The sequence below is a fragment of the Sparus aurata genome, chromosome 11, assembly GCF_900880675.1.
Source record: "Sparus aurata chromosome 11, fSpaAur1.1, whole genome shotgun sequence".
Taxonomy (NCBI): Eukaryota; Metazoa; Chordata; class Actinopteri; order Spariformes; family Sparidae; genus Sparus; species Sparus aurata.
In genome coordinates, this window is record NC_044197.1 from 18,709,329 (window position 1) to 18,722,459 (window position 13,131).

The following is a 13,131-nucleotide window of genomic DNA, read 5'->3' on the forward strand; positions in this document are numbered from 1 at the left end:
ACACTTAAATGTGTACATTTGGGCCAGACAGAAGGGGAAACTAAAGCTGTGTTTCTGTTTGATCCCTTTTAACTTTCTTGTTTATTTCTACTTCAGATTAATTCAGAGACGGTTGTGTTATTTTAGACTTTTAGTCCAGTGAAATAAACATTTATTTTTGCAGTTCAAAGAATTTTAAGATTCTAAGAATACAAAGTTAATCGTGTGTTTGTGGCCTTTTTTAATTGAGCTTGGTTTGGCACGTTTGGAGAAGTGTGGAACAAGAGCTGACGTGATTTACTCCACCATGTCGATGATGGAGATGAGTGAACTACCACATGAAAACAAACATCCACAAAAATCACGTGCCGTCACCTGAAGCTATCGACCCGTAGTCTTTGACCGGGTATAAGAAATGAAAGTCACAAATCGTTCCTCAATAATAATTTTAAAACACTGTAGACAAGGTGAAGTATTTCTGTCACACTTTATTTTACAGGTCAGTAATTTTCAAAATGATTTCCTGGAACGTTCTCTTGAACGCTTTGGGATGGTAGTCAACCTGACAGGAACAATGCTTAAGAAACAATGCATACACGTAATCCAGGATGATGTTTTTTGCCAGCAGATCAGTTGTAGAACACCAGTTACAGTGTCAAGTTAATTTTATTTATATAGCCCAGAATCACAAATCACAATCTGCTTAAACAGGATTTTCAATCTGTACAGCAAAAGGCACCCGCTCGATTCAGACGGTGCAAAACTCCCCCACAATGCCTGTCTAACCCGGGGAAAACAAAGAAACCTCTGATCCACGGAGCAGCAGTTGCTCTCCCAGGACGGACAGACATGCAATCAGAATTGCGTGTACAGATCTGCACAAAATCCAAATAAATGCCAAAAAAAACACAGATATAACTCGATTTTAAAACATAAGTGAAGAGTACGGACCAGGGAGAGAAGGGGGAGAGGCCGAAGCTCCTGGGGACATCGATCCAGATCCAAACATCTGGATTAGGCACCAACAGTGAACTGGTATCAACATCACATTTAATTAAACAGCTGCGGGTGTTTAGCGATAACCGACCAAGATGGGATGAATTTAGCAAACAGGCTCACAGGAAACAGATCCGGGGGGGGGGGGCCTAAATCCAAACCATCGTTATAAGCCAACTGCTGGCAGGGTTCCACTTAATTCTCTATCTTTTAAAGAGTAAAATGTAGATTCTCACATCAGAATAGTTTATCACAAAGAGAAAATCATGTTTCCGATATGTTGCAGAATGTCCTGTAGAGTTTTGTATGATATAATACCGTTTTATTTTAAGTAACGTCAGAATCGTTCGGTGATGTTTGGTCAAGGCCTCATCGCACTGCAGCAAGTGAGCCTCCACACTGTGATACTGTAACTCTGAGGAAGCCATCAGATTTTTATTTTTGGCCTTTAGCTTTAGTGACGGGAAAGCTTAGAGAGAGGACAGGACACGACATGAGAGGGGGGGGAGATGACATGCAGCAAGGGGCCGCAGGTCAGACTTGAACCCTGGGCCGCTGCGGTGAGGACAAGGCCTCTGCTCCACCACTTGAGCTGACGGGACGCAATCAGATCAGATTATTAACCAAGAAGAAACCAACCGTCCACCTTGTAAAAGACTTGTGGCTGTAACTGTTTCTCTCTGGTGGTTTATGGTCTTCAGCCCAAGATCAAGTTTATATTTGGTTAATGAAGCTTCATGTGGAAAATTGGTTTGGGGAGCGGTCCAGTAAACGATAACACAGGCAGTGCTGAATCGCGTTGGATCGCCCCTCGTTTGATTCTCTTAATGTGTAAGACCAGCGGAAGAACATCTCTGCTGTGAAGTCGGTGGACATCAGAGGTGATCTGCTCCTAGCACTGAACCTGAGTGTGTACACGTTGGCCAGACGTTCAGTCTAATCAGCTCCTCCCTGCACATTCCCACACACCTGCTCATGGGCTGACTTTATCGACTCCACAGTCTTTCCCAATCTTTCCTCATCACAGGGAAGCGAAACTGCAATGCTGAACATACACACACACACACACACTCCTCGCCGCTGGCTGTCTGACTTTGACCCTAACAACCACATCCATCATCATTATCACTCAGCATGTGATCCCCGTGGGGTGAAAGAAGCACCATCTGCTGTCTGACTGATGCACAACCGGCGTGCTCTGTTCAGGGTCCTCGTCCGATCGGACACATCCTAAATATAGAGGCCTGCGAGTCCACAGCTGAGGGATGACTTTTCTGTTAGTGGATCGCATTCCTGTAGATGTGGTAACACCATGTAGTCCCCACAGGAGGGAATGTTTAGTCACTGTATAACCTCCCCTCCTCCTCCTCCTCCTCCCCCTCGCTCTGAGCCACATCTCCTTGTTTCCATGATCTCTTCCAGCTGAGATGAGCCGGGGGTCGGCTGCAGCCTCTCTTCCCGTACGTCCCGGTGAAGCTCGGGTGAGATGAGAGGCAGATTTGCCAGTGTGTGTGTGTGTGTGTGTGTGTGTGTGTGTGTGTGTGTGTGTGTGTGTGTGTGTGTGTGTGTGTGTGTGTGTAAAATCTGCCACTGTACACGGCCACGTCTCATTCTTCAGACCGCTCAAACATTCGTACTTCTACATATTTCTGCGATGGTGTAGATGGAGGTTTTAGGGTCCCAGGCGAGCTCTCGTTCATAGTGTGCCCTCCCAACTCTGTTTTTTGACCATGTCATTATGTTGACCCGGTCACAAACTGAAATATCTCGACAATGACTGGAAGGATTCATCCTACGTTTAGCACATGTATCGATGGTGCCCAAAGGATGATCCCCAAGGACTTTGGTGATATCACTGTCTACCACGCTCTGCTGCTCCATCACTACAAGGGGGGCCAGCTACTGCAAACAAAACCATGTCTGTTGGCTGTCCTGGCTCCACCATAGACCCCCGGACCCGCTGCAAGATTTCTGCCTGTTTAGAGGCATTTTTCCTGTTTTGCTCGCCACCGTCGTGTCTCTGTGAATTATTAAGAGTATTCTCTTGACCTGTTCTATATGAAGCGCTCTTTCCATCAGCCACGACATTAAAACCACCAACATTTCAAGTGATAATCATTGACCATCTGCTGGGAAACCTTGGGTCCTGACACTCGACATGGCAACTGCACGCCCAGATGGCACCCCAACCCCAACCTCTGAGCTCGGACTTGTGCTTTTTAAGGAAGTGTGAAGGAAAGGTTGCAGCTCTGAATTCGCAGATGAGAAGCACCATACATGGCAAAAGGATCCTTGGCTGCATCCAGTCGTGCAGGCCAAGCGGTGGAGAGGAGATGGAGGCAGGCGGCCAACCAGCAGCGACTAATGTCTGTCAGTATACTGACAAACCCAACATCAAGAGAAGAGGAGGGCGAAGGTTTGTGCGAGCAGACGGAGCATGTAGTCACCGTCTGCGGATGCAGCGATTGTGGTGACGGTGTTGATGAAAGGATGGCGGGTCGGCAGCGCTGCTAAAGCAAACAAGCAGACCCACCGGAGAGCTCGTCGGTCAGGTCAGGGAATGTGTGGCCCCGCAGACCGGGGCTGAGATCTCAGAGAGGTTTTGGCTTGACTCGAGGACCAGCGAGTGATGTGCCTGTGGTCCATGATAGAGCTCTGGAGCGAGGCGGGCTGTTCTGTCTCCTCTGGATGGAGGTTCAACCTGAAAAAACTGAAGACGTTGTGGATTTTGGCCTCGGCAGGACTTAAAATTACCCCTCTATCTGTGTCGCTGACAGGCCGGAGACCTCCCTCAGGGAAGCGGCAGACTTTGAAGAGCAGAGTTAACATAAACATTTCCTGTGATAATGATCCCAGCTTTTGTACACGCGTTCAATGTTTTTTTGTAATTGTGTTTACTTATTCCTTTTTTAGTCAGCGTTCACATGCCACAGGTTCACTTGTTATGAGCTCTCACAGTCCCGCCTGGGTTCAGAAAGATACAAATCGCTGCCGTCGGATTTTAAGATGATCCTCCCTCCAGCAAAGAGATCGCTTCTGCACGGGTCACTGAACGATCAGTCGATTAGCGGGCGAGTTACTGGGGCAAACAAAAACAAAATAACTACTCAATTTTCCTTTTTTAATATCCGTTTCTGATAAAGGTTTCACCCAATGATACACTGATTTGTTTTTCAATTTATTAGTTATCTGGATTGATTATTTTTTCCCTCCCCACAAAAAATGTTCCCCTCCACAAAAATGTTTTTCTCATTGTTGCCTCACTCAACACTGTATGTGCAGAGTTTGTTTTCACCGACTGAAGTGGAAAGTTTCTCAGCCCTCACCTTAAAGCTCTGCACTTCATGACAAGAGTGATGTGGAAACTTGAAGCCTCCAGTGCTCAGACAAACACATCTGCATATTCATGGTGGATTTCTGAAGGAGGGGGAACAACGTGAGACGGTTCCTCTTTTTCAGACGGCTCTGGGAAGGATCTTTTAAACCTCGCCGATCTGCTCGCTTGCTGGCTTGGTGTGTTTTTAAATAGTTTTTGGAAAACAATAAATCTCTATGACCCAAATGAATGAGCTATGTCCGGCTTTGGATACAAAGACAACACTTTTAGGAACAATTCATTGGTAGTTTTTCGGTCTTTTAGCGAGATCTGCTGACAGTGAGATACATCTACAACATCACCAGACTCATATTTAAGATGCCTTGCTCAAAGATCTCATAACAGAAGTTGTTTAGTGAAGTGTTCGGGTAATTTACTCTTCCACATGTTCCCAGTTGTCCTAGGGAATTTAACCATCACGCTCCCGGCTATGAAGGTCATTCGTCTGACCTTTAAGCACTGTTCGAAACCCGCTCTGGATAAGAGGAGCAGTGTGCTCCTTCAGTTCCCTGCAGCTGGCTGAGAGCAGGTTTCCGTCCAATGCACAGCTGGACACCAGACCTCCACAGCTGGGGAGACCTGTTGGAAAGGCTTACGGTTGACAGCCCACTGCGGCGTGGAGCACGGCTCTCTGGGGAGAGAACCTCTGAAAGGAAATCTCCGCAAGAAGGAAGAAAAGAAAAAAAAAATCTGGAGGCAGCCAGATTCTGGGTCTGCCTATTCTGGGAAGTCGGCTGGAGACAAACTAAACAAGCCCTGAGTTCAGGAGAACGAAGATCTGCGTCCAGGTGAAGGTGGTGCATGGTACAACACGTAGTCTAACACCTCCACCCCCACCCCCTGTCAGTCTGAGTGTGGTGGAGGATATCGTGGTATGAAAATGTGCTCTCAACACAGCACCTATTCATGCCGTCTGTCCAGTCATCACTAGCAGTTACAGACTACGGGCAGAGCTGTTTGGATTCTCGGCACAAGGCCGCTCCAAAATATGAAACCTGAACTGCACTCTTCAGTGTGAACACGGCCGGAGTAAATATTAGCACTCACGGCTGAAGATGTGGAGGCCGAGGCCGTGCTGTGTAGCGTGAATGCTTAAATGCAGCTGTGTTCTTGGCAGGACGGCGGTTTGTCTTGTACAGACGTGAGTCTGAGAAACACAAAGTTTACTCCGAAACTGTAATGAAGCTTGACGTTCTGACCCAGCCAGATCTGTTGATGAGCTGCTTCAGGCCGATGTGTTGGATCTTGTTCTGCGGTGAACATTAAGTAACTAAGCTCATTTACTCAAATACTGTATTCGTGGTGCATTCATGTGGCTTTGGAATAATCAGGAAAAATTGTTCCTGACTCACAATGGACAGACTTTGATGTCACCTTTGCAGAAAAAATGCCGACAAAAGTAAATGTTTGGTTGATGGCAGTGATGGAATGTATCTTTTTTTTGATAACTTAAATTACTACTCACATGTCAGAGCCAAAAAAGTGGATTTTAAAATGATGAAAACAAAAAAAAATGATTCCACTGATCACAAAACTGCTGAATGTCAGATCTGATAATGAGCCATGTTTATAATCTTACAATTCATGGTGTAAAACTGCAAATTGTCAAAATATATATCATTTACTTTTGCCTGTAATTTTACACTTATTGCCAGAAAATTACTTTTGTTCCCAGTGTTGTACAATAAATATCATGTTCTTTTATAGTTCATATTCAAATACTATACACACCATGCTTACAGCTGACATTTTCTTCTCACTGTAGTTGAGTATATGTTGAAGAGAAGCCAATCAAAAGCTGTCGCCTGATTCCAGTAGATTTAGAGCTGGATTTTGAAGTGAAGTGATCTCATCACTGGCGGTGACTTCAGTCTCTGCTGGACTAGGTGACTTGTTAACATGAGTATGTTCTCTCGTTTGCTCCGTGGCAGTCTAAGCGGCATTAATGGGGCTTGGCCCTCTTGTGCGTTTGTTCACATGGTGTTTTTATGGAGGGAAACGTCTCCAGCGGCGGCCCTTCATTTCTCCACAGGCGGGCAGACCACAGACATCCTGGAAAAGGCCCGGTGGTCGATTCACAGACAGACCGACACGCATCAGGTGACCTTTAAAACTTTAATAGGACTGACATATAAAGATGGATAGAGTATCTTGTTAAAGGTTTAATCTTCCAGCTAGAGAACCCCTGCGTCAGGTAGCATTCCTACAATTCAATTATCTTTTTTCATGATGAGAGTTCAAAGTGTACACGTCTCATTCACCTGACCTATGTTGGAATATTTCATATCTCATCAATAACATGAATTTAATTAAGATTCAGTTGGACCACAACAAAATGACAGCTTGAGTTTAACCTAAACAGTAGAAGTTAAAGGAAAAGTTAATCCCCAAAATAACATTGTCATTGTCTATTCGCACCCATGCCGATGTAAAGTCGGGTGAAGTTTCCGCTGTTATTTTCACCCTTTTATTGAGCCAAATCTTGTGCATTAGCGTGCACCCCATCTGAAGTGCGCGCGCAACCTTGACCGAGCGTTGAGGGTGTAAATAACGTCTTTTCAAATCAATTCGGGATTTCGTGGCTTCTGAAGACTTGGATTGCACTCGACGAGCTGTATGGAGCCATTTCATGAATCTTTTGTGTTTTAATGTTTTACAACATGACTGGACGGGGCTTCTGTAGTTCCAGGACTTCAGTCCATCATCTCGCTCTCCCCGTGATAACAAGTTGTTTTTGTTTTCTTGGAATCACTGGTTACTTGTTTTTTTATCACGGAATATCAGATGTTGTTTCCCCCGAGAGAAGTTTCAAGATCTTGAGAAAAGGAATTTTGTTTATTTCATTATCACGAGATTACGAGATCATTTCTCATGAGAGAAGGACTTAAGATGTCAAGGAGTGGAACAAAAAAGAGTTTCCAAAGAGTGGGAAAAGGAGGCAACACACTGCTTTGTGGAGTTTCAGAGCAAACCACATTAACAATGGGGAGGCCTTCTCCTTGATCTGACATTTAAAGCTTAAAACAGTTGCTACACTTGTTAAGATGCCATCAATGCTTGGTGGGCCAGGCACTGCTGATCTCATAGACACTGAGACACACTCATTTATCTCGTAATCTCTCTGGTTATCAAAGCTGGGGGTTTTTTTTGTGGAAATTGTCTTATTTCGCGATATTGACAAAAATAACTTGTTATCTCGCTACGTGGATCTTGCCTGAGTTTCCAATTTGGATGGCTGCTCAATTTCCTTTTGCCATGTTGGAGATTGTGTTTCAGAGTGCAATGGAACGCACCATGACTTTTTGTTAAACAATTCATTTTTTTTCTGCTAAAATAGATTTGTATTTGTCCGTATTAATTTGCATTGCTTGTATTGCATTAGAATTTGACAGTATGTAGTTGGGAGAAGACTGCTGAATCGTCCTGCTGCCAGTAAATTCAAGTTTCAAAATGGCGACCACGGTAACAGAGTCCAACGTCTGCTCACTGCGACTTTCCAAACACTCCAGTCTTTGGGCTATTTCGTGTCACTCTGGTCCAGCATCACCCATCTTTGTAACATTGCAGTTCACACAAAACAAATTATTATTATTATTATTATTATAATTATTATTTTAGGTGTAATGTGGGAAAAAGAAACAGACTCTCTGCTCGCTGCTTCAAGAGATGTTTTGTGTATTTAACGTGTCCGGTAGTATCCAGATGAGTTATGATCGCGCTATCGTTGTTGAAAATGCGATGTGTTTTCAGGAACATTAGTTTGAGGCAGACTAAACACACGCGTTGGCCTCCTGTACACACACACACACAGGCGACTATAATTCATGTGGAGTGGAGGGCACTACTGGCCTGCATGCCTCTCATTTATACAGCAGCAGGAGTAAACACGCTGTAATTATTAAAGGTGGAATGGGACTGGATAATACATCTACAGATGTGTATCAAGAATGGCACAGATGTTTTCTGTGATAATGAATGAAACCTGGACTAGTTTCCATCCCAGTTCAGGAATAATCACAAAGTCTCAGTTGGTGTTTACCATTAGAGCTTTGTAGGTGAAGTTTATTTGAGAGTGATTAAAAACGATAAACTTCCATTAACTATCAACAGATTTTTGAAGGCTCGTGAAAGGATAAAAGTGAGATTTATAACTAACTTCTTGGAGAAAAACAAAGTGAATGAATCAAACAACCTTGACGAAACACAGACTTACACAGTTTCCATTCAGGGCCCCCGCTGAATTTTTCAGGCTGCAAAGATCAAGAATCTACCCTCCAAATATGAAAGTCTGAGAGCGGCCCTCCCCCTGCTGGACGATCAGATAACACTGACGTTTCAGCTTGACCCAACGAGTCGGTAAAGCCTCGATAATGACGACGAAATTCTATTCTATATCGCATACTAGCACTAAATTAGTTTTTAACAGGTTGTCTCACCGAAAAACTTTGTATTTTTAAGATACAGTTTTATGACACAATGTGCAACTGGAATCAAAATTGTGTTTCCAAGTTATTAAACCATGTATGAAAAATCAAGATCCTAACTTTTAGTATTTAATTTAAGTGTTTGCTAGTGATGGCTTGGCTAAGTACATTTAGTGCAGTTCTTGAGAACAATTTTCTGTTGTACTTCATACTTCCATCACTACAGTTTGGAGTTAAATATTACATTATATACTTTTTAGTCAGCTACATTTCATTGATGACTTTAGTTACTAGTTCCTTTGCAGATTGAATGCTGCAACAGGATTTTTAAATCTATTAATTCAATCTGTGAAATGATTTTGAAAAGAATGATTCTATAATGATAAAAAAAAATATGAATTTTGGATCCGATAGTGGGCCATGTCAATAATTTTTCAACTCAGTACATTTATTCACAAAATGTCTTTTGATACGCAAGTGCATTTAATATGATATACTTGTATACTTATTTCTACGGTTGACTTTCACTTTTTCCAAAGTAATATTTCAACACAATATCTTAACGTATGAGTTTTGCGTACTTTTTATAACACTGGTTTTTCATAGCCCTCATTAAGTGTGATTTAAAAAGGCAAATGGTACATTATGAGCAACTAAAACAGAGAATTTGAAGCCAAGAAAGTATTTTTACAATACATTACATTAATGCCTGAAATTGGAAAATGTACTTGTTTATAAAAAGTATAACTTAATAGGCTTAATCTGTAATTCTGTAAATAAAGAGTACAATGGTTTGGCTTGAGAATCTCATTTCTGATGAAGAGGAAACACTCCGTCCGGAAGAGGATGAAAGAATGAAACTTGCCTTTTTTTACTTGTAGCTACCTGTGTGTATTAAAGCTTTCATTTTCCTTATTCCTTACTGGATATCATTTTAAATAGCCTTACAGAAGCTAAAATATAAGCACAGGATTATAAGGAATACTTCAAAACAAACTGACAGAAAAAAAGAAAAGAAATTAGCTAAATGATGCTAAGTGGCTGAAAAATTCAACCTTGGGATGAATCAATAAAAGAATCGACATTCATGATGAATCCTCAGACCATGTGTATTGAAGTTCTTACATATTACAGGTAGAATATACAGTACATGTATAGTGGTATACAGACAGGCAATATAAAATGGGCTAAAATTACCAAAGGATACAAAGAACAGCATATACAAAAGCTTATTTAATGATTCAAGTACCACTAACTTTATACTTCACTTCTCTGCAGAGTTCAAAAGCATCTGTACAAAATGTACAAGAATTGTATCCCATGTTTCATTGGCTAAAGGTTTCCTGTGTGCTTCATATCATATCTTACTGTTAAAGAGAAGTGAAGATTTTACAGTTTTAAGGCAAAAAAACAAAATCACAGACCCGACAATACAGTACATGAACTCTGTCATGAAAACTGCAGGATTATTCTGTCAGTGAAAATGTTTCTTTAATGATTAAATTAAATCTGAATTTCCAGTTTTATTTTATTTCCAAACATATCTGTATGTGCAGTATTTCGTTTACACTTTATTTTACAGGTCAGTAATTTCTTAAATTGTTTCCTGGAAAGTTTCCTTGAAAGTTCTTTTTATTTTTTCCTCCGAAAGGGAAACACAGACGCTGTTTTATTGCTACACTTCCATTTGATTCAATTCAATTATCTGCCTGCATAACGGAGTCTTTCAATAAGTGCACAGCAGGTCAGCAGAACATGCGAAAATTTCAAGTTTGTCAAGGGGAATCAATAAATTCAACATATATGTAGAGCTACAGTTATAATCCTCAAGAGTTTTATGAAATCAAACTCAATTTTGATGCAATTTGTGCTCTGCGTTGTTCGGCAATAGTCATTCAATGTATCAACATTCTGTGATCATCGATTTATAGTATTTTTCATCGTTGCTGGCAGGGTCCGCCATATGTGCACTCCATTCAAATTGCTTATCTACAAACAAAGATTCGCCGGAGATGCTTCATACATGTCATCCAGCGATTGTTTTTTTTTAGTCAGTCGGCATTAAATATGCCAGGTAGGAGCAGCCACAATGTGCGCCGAGATGACGAGCTGCAGGCGGCTCAATGACCAACTCCACTGCGCCCTGTTGTTGTAAACTAAAAGCACCATGTGCAGAACGAAATATGATCGTTTCACCACAGACAGATCACAGACCGACTTTTTCATCAAAACAACTTGAGTTGGTTACACTAGATACACTAGTTACATGTCTCTATTCACGACAGTGTAGCTGCTCAACTCTTGTTTTCAAATTATGAGAACTTGCTGTTACCATGGTAACCACTGGTTTTCACCGAATCAATCAGGACTGAAATCATACAATTTCAAATTTAAGTTAAAAATATGAAACAAACTATTATATGGGTTTAATGAAGCTTCTACACAGTTTTGTTTCCAAGAAACTTCTCATGAAATTGTTACTAACCTGTAAAAATGTTATTTGTATTTCTAGAATCAACAAATAAAATCTCTACTCACTTTAGGTCCACACTAATGTAAAGCTCTTCAACTTTATATCATTTTTAACTTTTTACATCTCATATCAGCATGAGACCAAATCAACAAATGAATGATCTTAACAAGATTGAAACTATTTTAATTCCACATAACTGAAGGGCTGATTGCCTCACTGTCACGAGTTGCAGGTACTGATGTGGTAACAACAGTGGTAAATGTAAAATCATTCAAAGTTCAAAAATAACTAGCATTTAAAAAAAAAATAATAATAAAAATCACAAAAACTACTATCTATTTAACATTTCAGATGCATCAATAACATGTTGACTTCTAAAATCACTGTACATTGTTTAACACGTCAAAGTCTTACCATCAAAACTGGTAAACATCAGTGGCAATTTAAGACAAACAGATTTGTGCAAATAAGTAAAAGCATATTGCCGTGAATACACTGCTGAGAGTTCACTAAAGCAGAACTTTGATACAAAAAAGATCCTGCAGTGTCTGCCTATGCTCATCAAGAGTCCTATTGAAGAAAAGGAAGCCCTTAAACATTTTAAATGAGTATTTTACAGTATGTCACACACTCACCTGTTTAAAAAAGAAAGAAAGACATTTTCTTCTGCCAGTAGGTGTGACACAAAAAAAATGTAACTTGGTCAAAATAAGTGACTCTACATTCAGACCAAGTTCAACTATCAATTGATTTTCTTTTTAGGACTTAACACTGTACCATTCACTTCATGTAATAGGTCCTACTGGGAAGCACAGTTTTAAAAGAGGTTTGCCTTTCACAAAAGTTCCCCTTCACTTGAGTGACGAGTTTAATGAAATAAATGTGATCAAAGCTTCGGCCACGTCAGATATAGTGACGTTAGTCCAGATGTGGCAGCACTAACCGGCATCAATGCTCGATGATGTTGGAGGGAAACTGGACAATGTCTTTCCAGACACAATTTCGCCACTCATTGGGTCGAGTCTCTGAGTGCTAGTGGACGGCGTTCCTGTTCTGTCAGGGCTTTTGCGGATCGTACTGCTGGTATCGGTTCAGCTTGTCCGGGTCGTTGGAGGCCATGTGGGTGAAATCCTGGAAAATGTCCTGGTATGTTTCATCTCCTGCAAGAGGAACAAAGACACAAGACTTTAACGACAAAGATAAAAATTTATACTTTCACATTTGTAAAAAATATTCTTGATAAACAATCTGATTGTGAAAAAGGTGTACAACTTATGTTCTAAGAAACAGGTACTACTTCATTTTGAAGGAGCTATAAAAAGATTGGGAACCAGTGAGATAGAGAACAGTGCTCTATTATTTAAGCCAACTTAACAACAGTAACTACGTCTCAGAGCAGTGCAAAAATAACTCAAAGTTTATCTCCAGCTGTGGCACAGGAGCATTACACAGTGTCCTCTGCACAGAGGGAGACAAAGTATAATTCAACAACATACTAGTTTGACTTTTGTTAGAGAAGTCTGACGTCTAAAACAAGAATAATACATCGGTTTGCATTTGTCAGGCAGAACTGGACAAGAAGCTGTGAGGTAGCTGTGGTGGTAAAATCTAAAAGGATCTCTCTGAGCAAACTAGATCTAACTAATTGATCTGCCAATTATTTTCACTATTAATTCATTAATCAATCATAAGCTGGAAGACCGAAACAGCAAATGTAAAAAGAGGATGAATCAATTATCGAAATGGTTGGCAATTAATCGACTAATTGTTAAAGCTCTAAAATAAACTCATATTCACTTTCCCCTTAAACAGCTCATGAGGATTAAGCCACATTGACCAGCTGCAAATAAAATAAATACAATATAGTGAAATAAAATATCACT

The 13,131-nt window shown here is 41.0% G+C and overlaps 1 protein-coding gene across 4 annotated transcripts in view; it reads right to left on the reverse strand.

Annotated features, from left to right (window-relative positions):
- Nucleotides 1-9,859: 9,859 nt before the first annotated feature.
- Nucleotides 9,860-13,131, reverse strand: part of LOC115591164 (arf-GAP with coiled-coil, ANK repeat and PH domain-containing protein 2) — a 58,762-nt gene continuing 55,490 nt past the window's right edge. For all 4 annotated transcript variants that reach the window (XM_030432905.1, XM_030432904.1, XM_030432906.1 and 1 more), the window contains one exon: nt 9,860-12,408. In XM_030432905.1, the coding sequence (XP_030288765.1) occupies nt 12,305-12,408 (104 nt within the window). In that variant the 3' untranslated portion in view covers nt 9,860-12,304. The remainder of the gene's footprint in view (nt 12,409-13,131) is intronic.